The 13,607-nt window shown below is 48.1% G+C and overlaps 1 protein-coding gene across 2 annotated transcripts; it reads left to right on the top strand.

The window, feature by feature from the left end:
- The first annotated feature begins 1,270 nt into the window (after positions 1–1,270).
- SPRY2 (sprouty RTK signaling antagonist 2) lies at positions 1,271–8,013 on the top strand. Of its 2 annotated transcripts, none has more exons than XM_015414437.1 (2): positions 1,271–1,753; positions 6,284–8,013. In XM_015414437.1, exon 2 carries the CDS (start codon positions 6,335–6,337, stop codon positions 7,274–7,276), a length of 942 nt encoding a protein of 313 aa, XP_015269923.1. In that variant the 5' UTR covers positions 1,271–1,753; positions 6,284–6,334; the 3' UTR covers positions 7,277–8,013. The 2 variants fall into 2 exon arrangements, with proteins under 2 accessions (XP_015269923.1, XP_015269924.1); XM_015414438.1 differs by lacking the exon at positions 1,271–1,753 and adding an exon at positions 3,679–3,740.
- The last annotated feature ends 5,594 nt before the right edge of the window (positions 8,014–13,607 follow it).

Below are 13,607 nucleotides of genomic sequence, written 5' to 3'. Positions count from 1 at the left end.
TGTGACTCCTAAATAAGCGTGCCCAGGAATCCCAAACCTTCACTTGGGGAGCTGTCTGCCTGCAATCCCTAGAATCCTCAAGCCTACTCTAGAGTAGGCTGGATTTCAGCCAGACGAAAACCGCCTCGAGAATTTCAGCTTTCCCTTTCGGAGAGGAGGTGTTGCCCTCGCTAAAAAACAAAAACCAGCTTTTACTCGTGAGCAACACCCCGCCACAGGCGTTTGCTTGCTGTGCACACCTGTCGCGAGCTCTCTGCAAGACTAAACAGCGGGGATCTGGGCCTTCGAGAGAGTAATTCTTATTACAAATATAACGATGGTGATAATTCTGCATTCCTTTGGGAGCCCATCTCTCCAGGACCGCCCCCCCTGCACGCGTTTGGCGTCTCCAAGAACTGATAGCTTTCGAGCGAGGGCTGAATGCGAAAGTCAACCGTGCAACAGATCGGACCCCTCTCCAAACCTTGTCAATCACTCCCCCCCCTCCCGTGTCCGAATAATAATGCCACCAACATTCAGATGCCTTTTGGGGGGTGGGGGGGCCACACAGAACATGGAGATCTTTTCTGGGGTGCGCCGCCACAACAACAAGAACACCGAGCCGCTGCAGTTGGCGAAGAGTCCGTCCTGCAAACAAGCAAGCAACCCCCTTCCCCGCCCCCGGCTGGTGTTGCCCTTTTGAATCCCTCGCCGCTGCCGCCGCCGCCGCTCCAAAGCGCTGGCAGGCCAAGGGAGCTGGCGTGGGGAGGGTTGAGTGAATGTAAGCCCGGCCGAGCCAATGAGCGGGGACCGGATGCGATATATCCTCTGGGACAACAGCTGCTCTGTTCCCTCCTCAGATCCACATGACGCCATTTACTGCTTCTTTTGCGGAGAGATCACCCTGCCTCCTCCGGAAAGAAGACGAAGGGGGGGAGCGAAGAAGAAGAAGCAGGGAGGGGGAGAGAGAGAGAGGGAAAGAAAGAATTTATTAACACTGGGGACTCCGTGGTAAAACGCTGGCTCTCCTCGAGCACGGATCTCAAAAGCTCTCCCTTCCTGCAAGCCGCCGCAACAAGCCCGGCGTCAAGCCCCGCAGAACATTTCTTCTTTTTTTCCCCCTTCCCAAACCTTTTTTCTTTCTTTCGCGCACCCCGGAACCCCTCCCCCCACCTCCGTTTGCAATCCACACGCACAAAAAGCTGCTTTCGGAGAAAACACGTACAACAACACATTCCTCCCGAGGAAGCCAGCGAGCGAGCGAGCCAGCAAGCGAGGGAGAATTTTCTCCCTCCTTTTTCCCCCCCCCCCCCCCAACAGCTTGCAACCGATCGGCACTGAGGGACACGCAAGCTAAGAAGGACTGCGCGAGATCTAGGGGGGAAGGAAAGGGGGGGAGCAAGCTTGGGGATTTTGATTTTTGTAAAAGAGAAGTGCCTCTTTGATGTCGTTGTCCGGGGCTCCCCCCCACGCACGATCCATTAAGAGAAAGTGATTTGGAATTGACGAATCGGCCTCTCGTTCATTGAGAGGGGGGGAAGAGAGAGAGACCAGGAAATTCAACGTGCGTGACTGCGGAGGAGAAGAAGGGAGAGGAAAAACCCTCACCCCCGTCTGGAAAACAAAACTGGGAGACTTTTTTCAATGTGCTCCTGATCCTTTTTTGGGTTGCAGTTTTATTCCCGTGTTTTGCCTGGAGGGACAAATCCAGATTCTCTCGTGGATGTTTTCCTGGTCGACTTTCAATGATTCTTTGCTTGCAACCTGGACTGAAGTGAGTTCGTGTTCGGAGCGGAAGACCCGCTTCTGTTCTCTTCTGCTCTTTCGGTTTCTTACGGGCTTGCCGGGGGGGGGGGGGGGTGCTCCCCCACACGGCGGAAGAAAATCCGAGAGGGAGGGGGGTCGAGGCGGGTTGGTGCAAAGCCATTTCCACGGTGACTTCCCCCCTTTGCAGAATAATCCGGGGCGGGGGGAGGTGTGACGGTTTGCAAACTTCGGGCCGTTCCTGGTGGGGGGTTTCCTCCTTTTGTGTGTGTGTGTTTAGCACCGTCTGTTATTGAACGGGGTGGAAAGTTGGGGACGGTGCACTGGGCGAAGGTGACGGTTTCCCGGGTGCGAAGCGGTTCCTCCGGGCTGGGAAGGATTACTAAACTTCGACGAGGGAAGGGGACCCCCCCCCTTCGTTCCGTGCCATCGGGGGGCTGGGGGTGGTTCTGAAGGGCGGGAATTTGCCCTCCGGTTGCAGCTACGCCTGCAGAAGGCTCGCTGCCCTGCTTCGGTGCGTGCAGACATGCAGCCCTGCCCTTCAGAAACGTGTTCCCGAGGCCCGGGACGGAAAGGAGTAAGGGGTGGGGAAGGGAGGAAGGAGCCCTCCTGCTTCGATCCTGTCAGATCTGGGTCGAGAAGTCAAAACTCTTCAGCGTCCAGCTTCACTTCAGTAGCGAGCTGGAGTTTGGGATATAGCCGCCCTTTTTAAACGTGTGCAGATGGAATGCGCTCGCTCCCTCTCTCTCCCTCGGTGCAATTCGGAAGTGAGCTGACGCCTCGTGTAAATGTGTTTTACGGGGGGGGGGTGGGGGGGGGGGGGGGGAGGCAGGAGTGGAATTAGGATTTCTCGCTTGCCTGGAGAAGGGCGCTTGTGTGACATATCCCTCCCCCTCCCCGACGCGCACAGACACAGTGTCTCTTCTTGAACTTTTAGAAATGACTCCCCCCCCCCCAAAAAAGAAATACTGTCTAAATTTTTGTCTCATCCCAGTTTCTCTGTGTGAGTGAGTGAGTGAAAGGCCGGGGGAAAAAGACTTCTGAGCTCAACAGCCAAAAGTTTCACCTTGCCCTTTTTTTTTTAAAGCGTGCAAGAAAAGTTGGTCGTGTTAAATGCAATCTCTTCCCCCGGAGATCTCAAAGGCACACACACCCCTTAAATTTATGTATTCCTTGATTTGGCCGCATTATTTGGCAGCCGGAGTGGCCCTGGAGTGGACTTTGGCTTTTGCAAAATCTGTGGCAATTGGGAGCGCTTCCGCTCCGAGAGAGAAGACAGCGAGAAGGGGGGGCGACACGAAACAGTCCAGGCACTTTTCGAGGGGGTGCGGCTGAGTTGGGGAGGGAAGAGAGTCAAAGTAGCTCCCCCCCCCTTCTCTCGAGATGGGAACGGGCTCCTCGGGCAGTAACGTTCCGGGGATCTGTTTGTTATGCAAAAAGGGGGGGGGAGAGAAAGAAAGTTGTGAGTGCTACTTTGTAATTCATGAGGTTCGGATTTGCTTGAAATTTACACAAATTAGACAAGATGTCGAGGCAGGGGTGCGTGCGTGTGTGTGTGGGGGGGGAGAGAGAACTCTTTGCAAAGCAGTGACTTCTTGAAGTTTGAGCTGGGGAAAGGGGTGGGGGAGGGGAGAAGCCAGGAAAGGAATCGATTGGCTCCGGCTTACCTGCCCGGAAGGTGCTTTGAATGGAGCCGATATGTAGGTCGCTTTACATAACTCAATGTGGGAAAGCGTCCATTCTCGACTCCTGCTGGGAGGGGAAAAGGAAACGCGTCTTTCCTGATAAGGCAATCTTATTAGGAGCCTCGTGATGCCTTCCCTCCCACCAGGATGTCTCCTGTTCATCTCCAGGTTGTCTGTCTTTCCCGTGGGGGGTTCCTTTGAACCGTTTTAGAAGCTGGCTTTAGAGAAGAGGAACAGGTTTCTCGGAATCTTCCGCACACGCACACACACCTGCTCGGCTGCTTTTCTTTGTTGCATGCACAGCTGGAATAAGTAAGGCAGGAGAAAAGGGGAAGGATTTCTGCTTTTTGCATTGCTTTTGGGCTGCGGGGGGGGGGAGAAGGACTGTGAGCAAGGATCTGGCATAAGGTTTGGACAGAGGTGCAGCCCAGTCTGATCTGTGTTTGCTCAGTAAAGTAGGTTCCCGGGTCCACCAGTTCAGTTGTTTCCCAGCAAGCCTGCAGAAGTTTGCACCATGATTCTCTCCCGAGAGTCCTCTTGTTCTGGGACCTCTGTAAGGACAGCACCCTGTTTTTCACTCAATAATTAGGGAAGATGATTTGGTTGTGTTTCCTTAAAACCAAGCCGGACTTGAATATGTTCAGAAGTCAAGTCCCAGGGAGTTCCACAGGTCTGACCCTCAAGTCAGGGCCACTGAGAGTCCAGTCTGATGTGTGTTGACTCAAACGGAGGGGAGGGACAGCCTGATTCTATAGATGTTTGCTTTAAAGCTCTGCCCATTTCCGTGGCATTTACTTTCCGTGGCATTTACTTCTGAGCATGCATGGAGTTGCAGCGTTAGATTGGGACTGAGCTTTACAATTCGGATTCTGCTTATGCAGTGAGAAAATCGAGTTTTCCAGTGTCTTGTTTCCTGGGTTAGGTACTGGCAAAGTTCAGTTTCCATATGTGGTGACGAGGTACGAGAAGCATTAAGAGGAACGTTGTGCGGTTTGTCGAATCCCTGCAGGATATTTGTGCCTCAGTAGCCTAAACCACCAAAACTGGTCATGGTCAGGAAGTGAGTGGATTATCTCTGGCCATTTGGAATGTGCAATAAAAAGCCTTGTGGTGTTTAGCACCCAGGTACTGATAACTTTGAATGGCAGAGCGTTACACAAATATAAAAGCTCCAGACCTGTGTGCCTTGCGTAAGCTGTGAGAACTCGGGCCTCGCTGGGACATTTCAGACTAACCTGAGAAGCTTTCTTGCTCTGTCGGAGTTGTTTGTGAAGCCCATGCAGAGAAACTTCATCTTGACATTTAATAGCAGTAGCAAAACACCCATAACTCATCCTTTTGCCTGGACCACCCTGTGGATGGGGTCACCATGGTTGTGACTCGACGGCACCTTTTCCTCCTCGTAAGCTTACTGGGCAAAGAGGAGGGTGATAGGATTGGTTTCTGTCATCGGATGTCCCTGGTTTCCTTGCAGACCTGAAATATTAGCATTTGTACAGTGCACTGTAGTCATGACAGTATAATCTTAATGGTGACCTTGTAAGATGAATCAGGGTAATGATCCCTGGCTTTTCAGATGCTAAGAGAGTGGTTTGTCCAAGGCCACTGAGGGGAGGGGCAAGAGGCTTCCAGGTTTGCAGCAAAGTTGCTTAATATCTGTTTGCAATCCTGCTGTGTGAAGGGAAAGCTACTGTTCATGGCTAAGGCCGCAGCGCTATGCATACTTGGGAGTTGGCTCCAGTTAACTGATTACAGCTAGCTTCTCTGTGGAAGTGCCTGGGAATTCACTGCACATGTGTCCACATCTGTAGTCTAAGAGGGTTCCTAGAACCACAAATTGGGGGGGGGGATCTCTTCTTGCAGAACATTTATAAGTAGGCCTCTTTTTAAAAAAGTTTGTGTGGATGTTGCAAGCAGATGTTTGGAAATGCATGGATCATCTAGAAACGTTTTAGGGAGCTGAGATGGTAGTTTCCTGCTGGGTGAATGCCCGGTTGCAAACTTGGATTGTATGCTGCTTAATGTGTGGATGGCTGTAAGTTAACTATCAAGAAGTGATTGCAAGCAGCTTTCTCCATTTGTGTGTGGAAAAATATGGAAGGGGCGGAGTTGCTTGAAGATTAGTAAAACACATCTGAAAAATAAAGCATTTTACTGGGTTGTTTTTTTTTTTGGTATGGTCCAGCCAGCTTCTTCTCTAGGAAGAGAATCACTCTGTCACCCAAAAATGGCTATGCTGGAGATCAAGGGACCAGTGTTCCCTCTAAGCTGAGTTAGCGTGAGCTAGCTCACAGTTTTTTAGCCTCCCCCTCACACATTTTTGCCTTAGCTCAGGAAGGATGGCTCCAGAGCAAACTAATTTATGCAGCAGCCAAATCGCTCGCTCACAACTTTAATGCCAGAAGCTCGCAAAGGAGAATTTTTGCTCACAAGACTCCACAGCTTAGAGGGAACATTGCACGGGACCTGAACGGCAAACCCCATATGGGATGGAAGCTTTAGTGAGGAGACGGAGCGAAGAAATAGGCTGGATCCAACCCTTTGTCTTTAGAAATACTTATCAGTGTATGTCAGCCGCAGAGCACCAGGGAGTGTTGGGCGTCCATGAGGAAGTCCTCATAGGTGTTATCACGTTCATGAATAGGTTCCACTCTTTTCACAGTGACATTCTGTTTCAAAACTCCATGTTTTGGTCCCTCGTTTACATATTTCTTTTGCATACGATTATGTAACTTGCCATCTAGTCACTAGGTATTGTGGTACAAGTAATGTTAAGGCACGCCATATACTAGGGAAGTTGCACACAACTGGAAAGACAGCTGTAAATGCTAATCTTCTCTTCTTTTTTGCCATAGGATTTCAGATGTTTTCTAAGCTTCCTGGAGTGACTACTCTTCAGGGTACTGATGGAGACAAGAGCTCAGAATGGCAGCGGGTCACAGCCCTTGCTACAGGGTCAGCATGACGGCGGGAGGCAGTATGGGGAATCTGACCTGCGGGATGTTTTGGCACAACAAGTCCACGTCTTGTCCTTGGACCAGATCAAGGCCATCCGAAATACAAACGAGTACACAGAGCCACCTACAGTGGCTCCGCGGCCAGTGGTGAAAGTGGCCCCCCGTCCACTTGTCCAGCACAAAAACGAAAGGCCGCACGGATTGACTGAGCAGCGTCATGTTAACAGGGTCCAGCATCCCCAGGTCCACACGTCTTCCCGGGTACCGCTGTCCCGTTCAATTAGCACAGTCAGTACTGGCTCGCGGGGCAGTACGAAGACAAGTACGAGCAGTAACTCGTCGGAACAAAGACTTCTGGGGTCCTCGTTGGGGACCGTCGTTGACGGGATAATCCGAGTGCAACCCAAGTCGGAGCTGAAGGCGACAGAGCTGAAGCCCTCTAGCAAAGAAGATTTGCACCTGCATGCCTACAGGTGTGAGGACTGCGGGAAATGTAAGTGTAAGGAGTGCACTTATCCACGAACCCTTCCCTCCTGCTGGATCTGTGACAAACAGTGTCTTTGCTCGGCTCAGAATGTGGTTGATTATGGGACTTGCGTCTGCTGCGTGAAAGGGCTTTTCTACCACTGCTCCAACGATGACGAGGACAACTGCGCTGACAACCCCTGCTCTTGCAGCCAGTCCCACTGCTGCACTCGGTGGTCCACCATGGGACTGGTCTCCCTCGTCCTGCCTTGCTTGTGGTGTTACCTGCCAGCCAAGGGTTGCCTTAAGTTGTGCCAGGGGTGTTACGACCGGGTCAACAGGCCCGGGTGTCGCTGCAAGCACTCCAACACAGTCTGCTGCAAGGTTCCCAGTGTCCCCCCCAGGAACTTTGACAAGCCAACATAGCATCACTAATCAGGAGTCGGAGAAAAGTAATAAGGATTATTTCTTTAACACCCTATGCAGCCAATGAAATGGCACTGTTGGGATGATTTGGGTGGGGGGGCGGAAGGGGGGTACATTGAGGTTTGCGGTGACCTGCTTTTCTGTGTGTGTTTGCATGGGCCAGCTTAATGGATATGCTTGTTAGAACCCACCTAATGGAGGTCACAATGGGGGGTACACTCCATGGGGACCCAAATATTACATAAGCTAACGCAACTGAGACACTCCTAGGCAATCTGTTGTGTTGTTTTGGTTTGTTTGTTTTTTTAAAAAAAATGAATAGTACATTTGTAAATTAGAACACTACTTCACCCCGGTCCCAATTCTTTTCTGCCAGAGATGTGCTATATTTTTGTATATAGGATATTTTCAACTGTGAAAAACAACAACACAAGTGTCATAGAAAATATGGCACAGGTCACAAAATATTATACTAATATGTTGTACATTCAGAAGAATGTGAATCAATCAGTATGTTTTTAGATTGTATTTTGCCTTATGGAAACCCTTCAATTGCAAGACTGATTTTTCTCCCTCCCCCCCACCCCCTCTTTGGACTTCATGTATATTGTACAGTTACAGTAAAATTCAGTCTTTATTTTCTAATTTTTTCAACATATTGTTTAGTGTAAAGAATATTTATTTGAAGTTTTATTATTTTATAAAAAATATTTATTTTATGAGGCATCTTACAAATTTCACCCCTTTTTATGAGGATGCCACAGTTGCTGCAAATAAGGGGTGAAAGATTCATATGTTCCCTATAAAATAGAAAATATATTAACGTTTGAAATTAAACTGGGCTGTTTGTCATTTTTTCCCCTCCCTTCTGGTCCTCTGAGTAGAAAAGTCTCCTGTGTAACTAAGGTTATATTCAAGTGTTTGAGGGGGGGGGAATCAGATAATGGGGATCTTTACATATATTTATCTGCTCATATAAGAAGCAGGCTTAATGGATGGAAGGGAAGCCACGTAAAAAGGGGAGAAGAGTCAACATGAAATGAGTGAGGATGTGATGGCAAGCTATGATCAGAAGTGGACGTTGTGATATACACATGGATGCCATGAAAAAACAGCAGTCAACATGTCTTAAGTTTTGCTCCCATCTACGATTGACTTAGTACTCCAATACCTCAATGTGTGCTTCCCTGCCAATGATGCATTGCAGGGGTAAGGAGATGCTTTATATCAGGACATAGATAAGTTGTACTAGGCACGATGGAGGAGAGCCAAACTAGCCACGCAGCTGTCGGTTTAAGCGGTAGCTGTGTGTCAACATGGTAATGTCTGATTCTGGTCTGTGTTCATTGCTTCTAAAATGTCTGGTTTGAGAAAAGTGCTCAAACCTCAGGATGAAGAGGCAGTTAATGAGATGAAGCAGTGAATGCAGAATTTATAAGTGAAAGAATGTGCCACAGGGAGTTAGCAATCAGTTTATGGCAAGCCTTTGGCAGGCAAAAAGAAAATTTGCTTTGTTGGTTTGTCAGAGGTGGCTTTTACCTCCGCTGAGGTCAGTACCCTTCTGCTGCCAAGTTTTCCACCGGAAGTCTAGAAAATAATTTACCTGTCTTTATTAACAAACTTCTTTTTCTTTTTGGTTCAAAACGTGCGTCTCCCAAGTGTACAGTTCCTAGTTCTGGTTATGTAGTTAAACCCCACAGATGTATGTTTCGGGAGTGTTTTTCTTTAAAGAGAGAGAGAGAGAGCGTTCCCATGCTTTGTGGCTGAAAAGAGGCAAAAAGGGCTTTTGTTCTCAACCCATTCATAAGCAGTGCACAAAGATGTCCCGAGCATCCGTTATTCAGAAAGACTGCTTATGTACATGGAAGTTCCATTCGTGAAAGAATCAGTGTCATCATTGAATGTTTACGTTCTCCCTTTCTTTCTTCCCTGTTGCTTTGAAAACTGTTTTTGCTGAATATTCAGAGTGGATAGTTCTACACTGTGTCTGAAAACTGTTGCTTCTGTTTGTTGGGATCTGGCAGAGCTTAGGGAGGGCCACCTCAGATGTTACCCATTTCCTATGTGGACTGCACGTGTAGAAAAACGCAAAAGCCACGTGGATTTTTATGACCAGTACGCATGATTTTTCATGGGCTGTTGCTAGCAGAGGGTAACTGGAATTTGCAAAAAGCTTAAGAGTGTATATATAGGCGGGGAGTTAGACCTGTGTGTATAATTTTTGCGTGTGATAGCTACCTGTGCAGGAGGGACTGTGGCTTTAAGCTTCTGCTTTGCATGCAGAAAGCCCTAGCTTTGATCTCTGGCAACTCCATTTACAAGGATCAGGTAGCAGGTGCTGTCAATCAGACAAATCTTGATATCTTGACAGAGGAGTGCTAGTGGAAGGTAGACTCTGTGTGTGTCATGTTTCTTCCCCCCCCCACACACACACACATGTGGAGTATAGGGTTACTATGCTGAGCCTGGCAACCAGCAGAAGGATTGGGGCACAGACAGGGCAGGGGTATGTGAAGTATTGCTTCTAGGTAGGCTCCAACGCACTGTCCTGTATTCTACTTCCTTGGGTTCCTTAGAAGTTCATCTGGGGTGAGAATATCAGTAATGGCACACAACTTTCTCTGAATTACTAAGCCTGTACTCCTATAACCTTCTCCATTTATATGGAGAAACTTAACAGGCTTGGTGAGAATCCCCTATGAACTGAGGCCTAGTTTTTGCTGTCAGCCTGCCCTCTGGCTTCTGCTTTGGACTGTGTGGATTGGGAGTAGTTTACACGGACTGAGTGTTCTTCCAACCCCACCCCAGATTCCCACACTTAGGAAACTAGATAGGGGGTGTAGACTGAAACCTTGGCATGTAGTATTCTTTGTGAAGGGGGATTTTTATAATGATGGACACTTAGTCATGGGAACTCCCCCTCACCTCCGTCCGCCTGTGATCAGCTGGTATAGCCTATAAACAGGATTACCACCTCAGTGAAAACTAGGCCTGGAAACACACCACAGTCCTTTGCCACACAGAGAAGGTTTTGAGCAAACAACTCCAGATGAAAAAAGATAGGAAATGTACCACCACTGAACAGTGCATATTGCATATCTTATTGATGTAGCTAGTGTGCCTCGCCATTATAGAATTCAAAGGGTGTCGAGATGGACTTACGTAGGTGCAAACCTAACATTGCACCTGAGAGTGGTGATTGTGCTCACTTAGAAAATGTGTGCCACTTTGAAAGGGGCTTAATCTCATCTTGTTCTTAAAAACACGTTCAAGTTTTAGGCCAGCTATCTGTGCAACTTGGAGTTTTAGAATGCATGCTTGAAGTCTGAATTCAGAATGGCAAAGGAGGCCTTGTCTATAGTTCTTCTGGGTAGAATCGTGCCTTTGGGCTTCTGTCTTTTTAATATTTCTGCTAATATAAGACAATATGGCAGTCAAGGTTAAATTCGGGCAAATGGCAGTGTAAAAGGGTAGACTTGATTTGTAATGCAAAAATTCAGTAGCAGTGGTGGGAATCCCAAGTTGCCATGTGCCCACAGATTTTTTGGTCCATGAATGGCACATCATTGTTACCTTTGAGGGTGTTCCTGACAGCCCTGATGCACAGCAACAACGTTGGAGGTGCTGTAGGGGGGAGGGAAAGGCCTATGACTGTTCTGTTGGCAGGTCAAAGCTTTTCCATGGGCAAAGCTCTTTGGCTTGGATCCTAAATTGAGCAAGAGTAGTATCACTCACTGAGAAGGGAACTTCCCAGTGTCTGCTCCAGTCTGCCATGTGGTTCTGCTCCCTGACCATTGGGAACAACATGGGAAGGGGGTTTAGTGGAAGGCTATAATGGGATGAGGGGGTTGCTGAAAACCCCTACCTTCTCTTCTGCAAGTGGAAAATGGAGATCAGGATCCTGCCCAATCCCTCTCCCATTTATTATAGACTCAGGGCAGATAATCTTCAACTTCCATAAAGGCAAAGGTTCCCTTGCTCGAAAGCCAGTCGAATCCGACTCTAGGGTTGCGGTGCTCATCTCCGTTTCAAAGCCGAAGAGCCAGCGCTGTCCGAAGACGTTTCCGTGGTCATGTGGGCCGGCATGACTAAACACCAAGGCGCACGGAACGCTGTTACCTTCCCACCGAAGTGGTACCTATTTATCTACTTGCAATTTCTTGCTTTCGAACTGCTAGGTTGGCAGGAGCTGGAACTAGAGATGGGAGCTCACTCCATCATGCGGCACACCCGGGTCTCGAACTGCTGAACTACGGACCTTCCACAGCCTGCAGTTCAGTGTCTTAACCACTTGAGCCACCGCAGCTCCTTCAACTTCCATAAATGCATGTAAAGGAGGGAGGGAGGGGGTGTGGCTCAGTGCTTGGCATGCACAAGGTCCCAGTTTCAACCCCCAGTATTTCCAGCTAAAAAGGACAATGCAGTAAGTGATGATGACCCTGGAGAGCCACTGCCTAGACAACACTGCTCTTGATGAGCCAAGGGGTCCGATTCAGTATAAGGCAACTTCATGTGGATGTGTGTAGGTGAAATGTAACTGGGTTTAAGGTCTAGTTTTGCACACTTCAGTCAAAGCTGGCTCATATTAAGAGGAATCCACCCATGACATGTTTTAAAATGCTCAGGCCTTGGGGACTCTCCAAAAGGGAAAGATTCTCTGATACCTGGACTCACCAAACCAGGAAAGAATTTGAAAAGAGTCTAGTTAGACATGAAGTCCAATGAAACGAAGTCGGAAGGAGCAGGAGCCAAATTGTCCTTTTTCATTTAGCAGTGCACAGGCCATGTGATTCTCGCTTCATGAATATTCTTCATGCAGCCAATGCGTTTCAGAGAGTGTGTCGCTGTTACACACTCTGAGGGTTAAAATGAGAAAATATGCATAGCTTTTGTTTCATAATGCTCATAATATGTGTTAACCCTTTTATCATTCCTCAAAAAAGCGCTCCCTATGTTTTAAAGCAGGCGACGACTTCCTTTGCCGCTTCCTTGCTCGTTAGGTTGGCTCCTGTGGTTCTGCAACCTTAGCCCCTTGCATTAGAGGAAACTGTACCATTAGTAGAGAAAGCAGTATGATCCTGCTCATTACATCCAAGCTCTCCATCACATCGAAATGTCCTTGCCCTTTATCTCCGAAGCGAATCTGAAATTTCTGATACTGTCTTTGGGATGAAGTTGCGCTAAAGTGAACGGGGCAATAACTTGGGAGTTCGACATGTCTGGTATCCATGTGTTTTAAAATTGGATGGTTTCCACTTACATGAGGGAGTACTTATGATGAAGTCAACAGAGCCTCAAGCTGATTTATCAGGGACAATTAAGTCTTTTGGGGGGAGGGGTCATGGCTCAGTGGGCAGAGCCTCTGCTTGGTATGCTGAAAGTCCCAGGATCAATCGCCTGGATCTCCAGTTAAAGGACCAGGTAGTATGTGCTACGAAAGACCTCACCGCCTGAGACCCTGGAGAGCGGCTGCCAGTCTGAGCAGACAATACCAATCTTGATGGACCAAGGGTTTGATTCAGTATGAAGCAGCTTCATGTGCTTATGTAGCATAGTAACCAAATGTTTCTGAAACTAGAAATGGTTTTTATAAATTATCAAAGGATTAATGGGGAGGGAATGAACTCCCCCCCCCACAAGGGTGCTACTTTCTCATGGCCAAAATGACGGGCATAATGTTGGCCAGGAAGCAAGCCCCAGGCATCAACGTCTACTCAGACCATCTTATATGATCCATGTGAAGACATGCACATGCCTTCTTCACATTCTGTTCTTCTGTCTGAAAGATCAGGTGGTTAGTACATTCACGGATGTCAGTATGAAGTCACGCATCGTGTTCTACATGCAATATCTGACTGCACAAGGCGCAGGCTCACTCCCACACTCCTCCAGGTGTTCAGTCTACCAGTGATGTGTAGTGTGAACTGGCCCTTCGTGTGTCTGCATGTTCTATAACCACACAATGGAAAGCTGTACTCAATTTAGACTCAACTTCTGTTTGTCTGCATTCTGTAATCCTTGCAAGACTGAATTTATTTTAGAGGCCGGAGAAGCAGTTCCACCCTGGAAAAGCTGGAGACAAAAGCTGGAAAGACCAAAGGAACAGTTTTCTAGGTGGACTGGTTCCTATTATGGGACCATCTGTGTTGGTTTCCTAGTGCTACGATACTCTGAGAATAAATAATTATTGCTCTTAGGACTTATAAGTGTAAACACAGACAGAAACAAAGTATGTGGCCAGTGTTTTTCCTCCATGTCATCCAATTCACTTCCTTACTATCCCACCCCATTTACTTTTGTTTGTGCAAGTCCCATAGTTCTAGGGATGCCA

The sequence above is a fragment of the Gekko japonicus genome, unplaced genomic scaffold, assembly GCF_001447785.1.
Source record: "Gekko japonicus isolate JY-2015 unplaced genomic scaffold, Gekko_japonicus_V1.1 scaffold249, whole genome shotgun sequence".
In the NCBI taxonomy this organism is placed as follows: domain Eukaryota; kingdom Metazoa; phylum Chordata; class Lepidosauria; order Squamata; family Gekkonidae; genus Gekko; species Gekko japonicus.
The sequence above is the reverse complement of the archived record's forward strand: the minus strand, read 5'-3'. Positions and strand labels throughout refer to the sequence as shown.